The 9,495-nt window shown below is 43.3% G+C and overlaps 1 protein-coding gene across 1 annotated transcript; it reads right to left on the reverse strand.

Moving 5' to 3' along the window:
- Positions 1–4,538: 4,538 nt before the first annotated feature.
- SPATA31G1 (SPATA31 subfamily G member 1) lies at positions 4,539–8,954 on the reverse strand (the record flags this gene model as incomplete). The annotated part of the gene is made up of 3 exons (XM_080940353.1): positions 4,539–4,546; positions 7,839–8,367; positions 8,826–8,954. 3 exons carry the CDS (start codon positions 8,952–8,954, stop codon positions 4,539–4,541), a joined length of 666 nt encoding a protein of 221 aa, XP_080796479.1.
- Positions 8,955–9,495: the final 541 nt, after the last annotated feature.

Here is a 9,495-nt window from a genome sequence, read left to right on the forward strand (position 1 = left end):
CAATCATCTGTAATAGGATCTGATGCCCTCTTCTGGTGTGTCTGGAGACAGCTGCAGTGTACTCATAGACGTAAAATAAATAAATCTTTTTAAAAAATTATTGAAAGCCAACATAACAAACACTTGAGGTAGAGTAAATAACATTCTTGAAACCTGTTTAACTTTCAGAATTTACCTTAAAAATTTCCAAGGGGACATACAGTGCCAAAAACTTGTCATGTCAGGTAAAAATTTTGAGGAAGGATGTCGCTATAGTGCTGTGTCAGTGGCCTGTGCCACCTCTCCTAGCTGATGACCGATTTGGTTGTGGTAGTGGTAACTGGAAATTGAACCCAGTTTTGTGATTCCTGGAAGTTCTGGGAACTGAGCTTCCTCTGGAGGAGCTCTTAACCACCAAGCTGTCTTTCAGCCCTGGAAACCATACTAGAATAAGAACCTCAGCGAGCTGTAGAGGTAATGATAGGTAGTGAAGGCACACAGCATCCTTGAGCAGTGTAACCTTAGGCACGAGAAGGAACGCCTGAGTTAATCTGGAGAACTTGGGAACCACCTAAAACAGTTCAGATCCCAAAAGTGCATTTTATGCTTAAAAAAAAAATTGTGGGAAATTGTAGTGTGGATGTTAAATTAACTCACTTTTGAGCATGGGGGTATAGATTCTGTGTGACCTAGATAGCCTTAGGTTCCATCTTTAGTATCACACAAATTTACTTTTTCCTTTTTTCCTTTAGTTATCTTGCTTTCTAAATTCATTTTTAAAAATTACTTGTGTGGCAGCCAGAGAGATGGCTCAACAGGTAAAGAAAGACACATGCTGTAAAGCTTTATAGCCAAGCCCTACATAGTTGAGAGAACTGGTTCCAAGTTTCCCTCTTAACAACTTTTGACCCGACACACACTAATAAATAGTTAAAAATTACTTGTGATTGGGTGTTTTGTCTTTATGTATGTCTGTGGTATATTCTTTGGAACTAGAGCAACGAGATGGTTATAAACTGCCTTGTGGATGTGTATTAAGCATAGGCCCGAAAGAACTAACTTTTGCTGACATCACAGAGTGTTTCCGGGGTTAGCCTTCAAATCAAAGTGACCTACATAGCTTCCAGAATGTTGAGATTATAGGTATATACCAACATGCCTGCCCTCCTACTGCTTTACACTTTTTTACGTGTGTGTGTGTGTGTGTGTGTGTGTGTGTGTGTGTGTGTGTGTGTGTATTCATTTATTTATCTTATGGGCATCTCTGGGTTTTGAGTATAGAGGCCAGAAGATAGTTTGCAGGAGTTGCTTCTCCAGCTGTGTTGGTTTAGGGGATTGGATATAGGCTGTCAGGTCTGGTAGCGAGTGCCATAGCTCAATCGATGGCCATAACTTTTTTAAAAATGTATTTACTTAAGGTTTTTTTTAAACAGTGTTCTGTCTGCATGTATACCTACAGGCCAGAAGAGGGCATCAGACCCCATAGAGATGGTTGTGAGCTAACTCCATGTGGTTGCTGGGATTGCACTCAGGACCTCTGCACGAGCAGCCAGTGTTCTTAATTAACTTCTGAGCCATCTCACCAGCCCAATGGATATAACCCTTTAAAAAAAAAAAAACTTCTAGGGGGTCAAGAACCACTTTGAAAGCCATCCCATATTCAGACTTTTCTCTAGTGAGCCAAATGTCATAACTTGTGACCAGACTAGTACCACAAATTATATCTGTATGTCTCTCTGTTCAAATGTTTGGTTTTGTTCTGTTTTTTATTATTTTTGAGACAAGTTTTTTTCTTTGTAGTCTGGAATAAATTCTCTCTGTAGACCAGGCTGGCCTGGAACTCTGAGAATTCTGCTTCCCAATTGCTGGGATTAAAGGTGCCACCTGGCTTTGTATTTAGGACCTTCTGTTTGTTTGTTTTTTGAGTCAGATTATTACTCTTGGAACTCACTATGGAGAGAGTCCAGGCTGGCTTCACCTCAAACTCTTGGTGATCTTCATAGCTGTACTTCAGCTCCTGGGAATATAGTTGTAAGCCACTATGCATGCATATCAAAGCCCACTCCCAAGGCCTTCCTTGGAGACACATCAAGATCTGTGTCTCCAACCCTTGTCACACAAAAAGACGGGTTTTGTTGTGGAGGAAGACTCACTTACTTTACCTTTGCAGTGCTGGGGATTGGATTCAGGGACCTGTGCATGCTAGTTGAACACTGGGGTAGCTGCATACCCAATTCCTTTTACTCAAAAATTTATGATACACATTTTAATATATTCATTAACTTCTACTGCAGTAGAAAATAGATTGAAAGGACTAGGGGAACCAGTTGAGTGAGAAATAAGGACTCTGAATGTGATAGTGGAGATGGGTCTGAAACAGGTTTTATAGGTATTTTAGGTCTCAATGAGATTAAGAATGATAGCGTGAACTATACATTTTGCCTGGCAGTGATGGCGCACCTCTTTAATCCCAACAGAAGCAGGAGCAATCAGGGATCTCTGTTCAAGGCCAGTCTTACCTGTAGTTTAGACAACCAGGACTGACACAGAAACCCTATCTCAAAAACCACAACAAGGAAAGGGCTTAGGTATTTGAGTGCTTTTTTTTTTTTTTTTTCTTTTTTCCCCACAGTAATGTGTTAAAAGAATCAGTTGAAGGGAAATCTTTTTCAAAAAGGGGACAAAATGTCTTATGAATCTAGATTGGTTCTTGAGATGCTTGAAAAAGCTCCATGTTTTTCACTGTGGCCTCTTAGTAGAGTGGACTCTGGTATTGGTGAAATTGAACATTTTGGGGGGAGTTAAAATCACTTAATCCTATACTAAAATGTTTGCTTACCACCCTACATATACAGATTATACATGTTTTAGAAATTACTTTAGAAGTCATAGTTGTAAAGTGTCAAAAGTGGTAGTGTATGCCTTTCAGCCTAGGGTAGCAAGTTGTGGCCAGCTATTATGCATGAGCTTCCGCCTCAAAAAGTGGAAAGAAAAGCTATAAAGAACATTGCAAGACTTAAGGCTACATAAAAATGATAAAAGTTTGTAAGCAAAACTAGAAGGAAATGTTTGCAGTTATGAGGTTTATGTATGTGAGTACACTGTTGCGCTCTTCAGACACCAGAAGAGGGCATCAGATCCCATTACAGATGGTTTTGAGTCCCCCTATGGTTGCTTGGATTTGAACTCAGGACCTCTGGGAGAGCAGACAGTGCTCTTAACTGCTGAACCATCTTTTTAGTCCCTTTTAAGTTTTTAAAAAAGTTAACGTACAAAATTGTTTCATTATGGAATTTGGTTTATTTTATAGATAGGAAAATGGCTTTCTAAGCTGTCTACTCTTTTTTAGAGAGGTTCTCAGTATGTATCCTTAATTTAATTGGTTTGGAACTCACAAGGATCTACCAGCTACTGCCTCTAAAACACTGATTAAAGTGCAGCATTATGCCAGGCAAAATATTTGCATCCTTAATCCTTATAACTTGTGGATGTGTTACCGTACATGCAAAGGAGAATTAAGGATGAAGGAGGAAATAAGGTCATCTGTCGTGTGTGTGTGTGTCTGTGTGTGTGTGTGTCTGTGTGCCTCCTGAGATGTTTTTAGAATGAAGCCTGGGCCCATAACTTAGATTGCTCACCCATCATGGACAAAGCTCTGGGTCTGACAATCTAGGCAGTGAGTAGGATTGTATGGGTAGGTTCATGTAATTCCAAGGATCCTTAAAAGTGGGAAAGATGGGACTAGAGATATAGCTCAGTGCTAAAGCATCCTTGAATGTTCAAGACCCTGTCTGGGTTCAGTCCTTACTCCCTATCTCAAAAAAGAAAGACTTGTTTTACCTTTTGATAGCTTTGGAAATAAGAGGAGGAGTTAGATTCCAAAGTTCATGGGCATCCTCCAGAAGCTGGGAAAAGACAAAATTGAGTCTTATCTAAAGCTACAGAAAGGAGTTGTATCTCTGCCAACCCCTTGATTTTTGTTGTATGAGATATGTTGGGATTTTTAGCAAATGTGTGTTTTGTCTGAATTGTTACATAAACAAGAGAAAGCTAGCACTGTACCCAACTAACAGTGTACCAGGAAAATGGGTACTGATTGTAAATTACTGAATATGTGAAAATGGATTGGGATTTAGTCTAGTGATGGAGCACTTGCCAAACAGTAAATAAAAAGTCTCAGTAAGGGCCCAGCATGTGTAAAGATACTTGTTTAGTTGCCTTGGGGGCAAATAAGCTAATGTGTTGAAAGAGAAGAGAGGGCTGAGAAGAAATGGCTAGAAAGATACAGAAGCAGAGTACAGTGGCACACATGGAGTCCCCAAACATGGGAAATAGAGGAGGAGGAGGAGGATAAACAGCAAGACCCTGTTTGAAAACAACAGAACTTAGGAGTCAGCGGATGAAGAGAACTCAGTATAAGCAACGGCTGCTCATTTCGTTGGTACTTATGTGAGTGGAGGCATTTTTCTTTCATTTCCTATCAAGTGTTTGTCTTGAGCAGCACTGGACTGTTCCTCTCACTTTGCAGCTTTACCCTAGAGAGTAGATACATGGACTCCTTACACGTCTGAAAAAGGAAGCAAAATTGGCAGAATGTTTCCTCTTTCCTCTAGTGGCAGCATTAGGAAGCCTAAGAACAGAGGTGCTGTTTCTTAATGCTGCAGACCTTTAATTCAGTTCTTCATGATGTGATCTCAACCATAAAATTTGTTATTTCATCACTAATTTTGCCACTGTGAATGACAGTGTAAATACAAGTTTCCCGATGGTCTTAGTCAACCCCAGTGAAAAGGTTGTTGGATCCCCCAAGTGGGTTGCGACCTACAGGTTGAAAACTGCTCTAGAACTATATGGGGATATGGTGCTAGCAGAATAGGGAACTGACATTTTCGTAACCCGGATTTTAAAGAAGACATAAATGGGATTTGTCTAGTTGAACTACTTTATTAGGATTTTCTCTATCTCTTATTTTCCTACCTGTAACTAGTTTGGTTCAAGTTATGGGATACTGGGTGACAGTATTACCACACTTTACTGACTGTTTTTAGTTGGCAGGGGTTTATGGACCTCAAGAAACTTACCTAATAACTTTTGAAAACCTCTGGTAGGGGGAACCTTGGGTCTGGAGAATGGGAGCTGCTTCTCCATTGGGATCCGAGGACAGTGCTTACAAGGGCAAGGATTCTGGGCATCACCGGCTACCAGGCCAGTCCTTTGTCGATCCTGGGGACCAGCAGCATTTGGGAGAAGCTGCTGAGCAAGAGCAGTGTGTGGAGAACTCTGAACTTTATACTGAGACTTTTTAGAAAACCTCGGTATAAAGGCCTCTGCTGGTCTGCAGGCCTGGGTAGGGTTGTTTTTCCTTGTCACAGTGGATGATCCTAATCTTGCAGTTCTTCCACATTTCTCTGCTTTGGATTTTCTGGAACTCCCACTTTTTTGGGTTGAAAGCAGTACTAAAGTCTTGTCTTGTCTCTTACCAGAGACCAGAACCCTTGTATTTGAGGGCTGTCCCGTTCCTGAGCAGTTTTTATCGGCGTTCATATAACCATGCCCTGGGGATGGCATTTGGACCATTGCCTTCCATTTCATCCTTTTATTTTTCTGAGACTCTTGCTCTGCTCTGCCAAAAGTTTGTAACTGAGGCTGAGAAGAGGAGTCAGAGCAATGAGGAGCCTGAACAGGCAGGGGTTCTGTCCTTTGAACTTTTGGGGGATAACAACTTGGAGAGCAGGGGTGCAGACTGAGAGCATGAGTCTGTTGGGGATAAGAGGGAAGTCCCCAAGATTCTGGAGTTAGGTTAAGAACTGGGGAGCTGCAAAATGAACCAGGGGATTTGAAAGTGGGGCCTTGCTGTAGTTTGTTCAGTCTGAGCTTTAGTTCTCTACTCCATTGCCAGGCATGGGTCACAGGATGGTCAGGCACCTCTGAGATGGCCTCACCCTGGGAGGACAAAACCTCTGCCTTGGCTTCTGAGAACATCTCTTCCTTCTGGAGGCCAGGCTGGATAGGCCAGGAAGTTGGTTGCAGAGGATTCACTACTGGAGGATTGGGACCTGGAGAGGCTTCTCTTTCTAGTACATTTCTGCATACAAAATCAGTTTCAGAATGTAGCTCTTGTGACAGAGCCGAGAAAAGGCTGGGAGCTGGTAGTTCATTGGCCCAGGAATCCTTTGTCTGCTCTACTGCCTCCACAGACTTACAGTTGCACTGGTCTCTAGAAGGCTCGCTTATGTGAAACTTAAAAACAGAGTTTGGGGGTGGACTGGATTCCCAAACTGGGGATACGGAAACACAATGGTTTTCATCCTGCTTCATGAATCCTCCAGCAGGTTCAAAGTTAGATAGTACTCCTGTGGGGCTGGATTCAAGTGAGTGTTGGGATAATCTTGGAGGTGAAAACTTAGAGGCCAAGAAGTTATTATTTCTTTGAATGTCCCTACTCCAAGCTTTAGATATAAGTGGGTTCTCTGTGGGGCTAATTATAAGGGGTTGCTGTACAAGAGCTAGGGATGGGTTGAGATTCAGAAATAGAGGCTCAGATGACAAACATTTTCTTCTATTCTCAGTACTAGTCCCTGTAGCTTCTGATCTAGGGAAGTCATCCACAGTATTGATGCTTTGTGGTTCTATAAAGGGGTCTAGAGGTATATGGGAACAGGGGGAGTCAGATACCCACAGATGGTTTTGCTCCTTTGTCTCCCATAAAGCTTTAGACTCTAATAATATTCTTTGGGAGCCCATTATTGTAAGGTCTGGAAGAGAGGCAGAGGGAAGGCTGGGAGATGAAACTAGGTCTGCATAGACACAAAGGCTTTCTGTACTAGGTGTGCCCTTCAATTGAGTCTCAGACACCAGTGGGACACATGTAGGGGTAGTTTCATAGAACCCCATGTTGAAGTCCAAGGTTGGAGATTCAAAGTCCCAGGGACTGCCTGAGTTTTCTCTACATTGCCATTGAGGCTTAAATGCAGACAAATCCTCTAGGGAGCTGTCTTTCTGGTGTCCTGACAGGGTATCTAGAAGGTAGTCTTCTGACACTGAAGACTTAGAAACGAGTAGGTTCTCTCTGCATCCCATGTTTTCCCTAAAGTCTTCAGGTGCAGAAAGACTTTCTTTGGGGCTAACATTTCTCACTTCTGACAGAGAACCTGATGGTTGACAGGAAGCTGACATTAGGGAATCCAAAGCTTGGGGAATGTCTTTATGTATTATGATTCCCCATTGAGCTTCATATCCAGGGGGAGTTCCTGGAGGGTCAGTTTCTACAGTCATGGGTATTATGAGTTGGCAAGGGGCAGAGATTGGAAGCTCATAGATCTGAGGGGTCTCTTTTTGCACTGTGCTTTCTCTGAGGATTTTTGATTGAGACAGGTCTCCAGGGTTGACTATCTGGCATTCTATCAGGGAAGCTGGGAGGGGGCTTGCAGTTGGTGTTGCAGTTTCAGAGGCTTTGGGGTGTTCATTTGGTTCCATCGTTACCCATGGCATCTCAGACCTATCTAGGACTTCCTGGGGATTAGAAGGACACAGCAGAGAGGCAGAAGGTGGTTCTGGATCGCGTTGATGGAGGTTAGGGTCCTCTGGCATCTCCCTCCAGGCCTCAGATGAATATAAGAATGTGGAGGATCTGATTTTGTGGAGTTCAGGCTGAGGGTACAGGGCTTGATTCTCAGAGACACAAGGAGCCTCTCTGTTGTGTGTAAGCCACTGTGTGTGTGCCTCACTATCAGATATGATTCTCTTGCAGCCCTTAAGCAAAGGCTTTAGATTGGAGGGTATCGGTGAGATAGCAGGGGAAGGTGGAGATTGAGCTAGGTGAGAAGCGGGTGCTCTTTCTTTCAGATCTTGCAAAGCACGAGCTTCAGGGGTCGGAGAGTAAGCTGAGGAGTGACAGTAGGGAAGCAACAGGTTGTACACAGGCAGGAAGGGAACCTTGTTGAAGAAGGCAGAAGGACAAATAGACAACTTTAGTGGAGAGGGGCCATCTGAGCTCAGGAAAATAGTCTCCAAGGACTCACTGTGTAGAGAGGGAAGACCCCAGAAGAGCTGGCTTTTTTTCTGCTGCAGGGAGTTCCTTGAAGTTATCTTGTTTCTCACAGGTAGGTTGGTCAGGATCTGGAAGGTAGGGAAGGATCTGGAAGGGCATGGGGCTTGTGTTCTCGTTTCTTGTACTTGTTTCTCTGTGGACCCGGGGAGGCCCTCAGAACTACAGGATGGCTGTGGTGGGGTTGTAGTGAATCCAACAGGAGCATCTTTGGAAGGATAATGTGGTTTTAGTGGGTCCAGTGATAAAGATTCTTCCTTCTTTCCCTCGTGTTCCTCTTCCTCTGATTTCTGCTTCCACAGGCAATCAAGGAAGGCCAAATGGTGCAGAAGTTGTAGGCCCTAGGGAATAGAGCATGCTCTTAGGTATGACGGCTTCTTAGAGACATGTGATATGTTGTACAGTTATTACTTCTGTTCCACATGTAGACTCACCTGCTCCACAGCTCTGCCAGTTTTCACCGCTCTGCTCTTCATAATGTCAGCCCTTAAGCACTGTATAATGTCAGAATCCAGTTCTCATTTAGAGACCAGCATTTCCTCATGCAAGCTATGGTCAGTAATTACTTGCTTTCAAATCTCATGTCATTGTGGCTTACAGACACATCCATACAGTGACCCCCTATTTGACCATACATATCATTTCAGTAGCTGTGCATCCAGATCCATGTTAAAGGTCAGTGGTCACCTACCTGGCCTTGCATCATTTTATCTCCAGAGCACCAGGGCTGAAGCTGTTGCCATCCCACAACCTGCCACCATCTTCGGATCTGCCAAACCATGAACAAGAATAGTATCACCAGATTCCCTGGGCTTTGGAGGCAGATGCTGCTGCTGCAATGTCTGCAGGACAGAGTGTGGGTCAGCTGGCTTTGGAGAAGTCCCATATCTCCGTTAGCTCTAAGCAGCTCTTCTAACAGCCATTCCATTTTCTTCAGCCTAGTGGCAGTTTCTTGAGGTCATCACTACATCATAGAACACAGAATTCCCAACTCCCACATGGATCCAATAGCCTTCTGGAGCTTAGGGCCAACATATTGTCTCCGTCAGACAACTCATCCCATATGGTGAAATCTCAGTGCTCCTTTTTTGTCTTGATTGCCAAGACCAGAGCTATGTATGCTTTACAACATGCATGTTTTATTGATATTCTCTGTATTTATACTTCAAATGTTATCCCCTTCCCCACCTTAGCACCTTGGCATTCCCCTACACTGGGAAAACACCTTCACTGGCCCAAAGGCCTCTTCTTCCATTGATACCATGGGTCTCTCCATGTGTGCTCATTGGTTGGTGTTTTATTCCCTGGGAGCTCTGGAGGGTTTGGTTGGTTGATACTGTTCTTCCCATGGGGTTGCAAACCCCTTCAGTCCTTTCTCTAGCCCCTTCATTGTGGTCCCTGATGACATGAATTTTTAACATTGAACTATGATTTCCAAACTAGTTTTCACTTCATGTTCATGAAACTTC

This window comes from Micromys minutus, assembly GCF_963924665.1.
Source record: "Micromys minutus genome assembly, chromosome: 28".
Classification (NCBI taxonomy): Eukaryota; Metazoa; Chordata; class Mammalia; order Rodentia; family Muridae; genus Micromys; species Micromys minutus.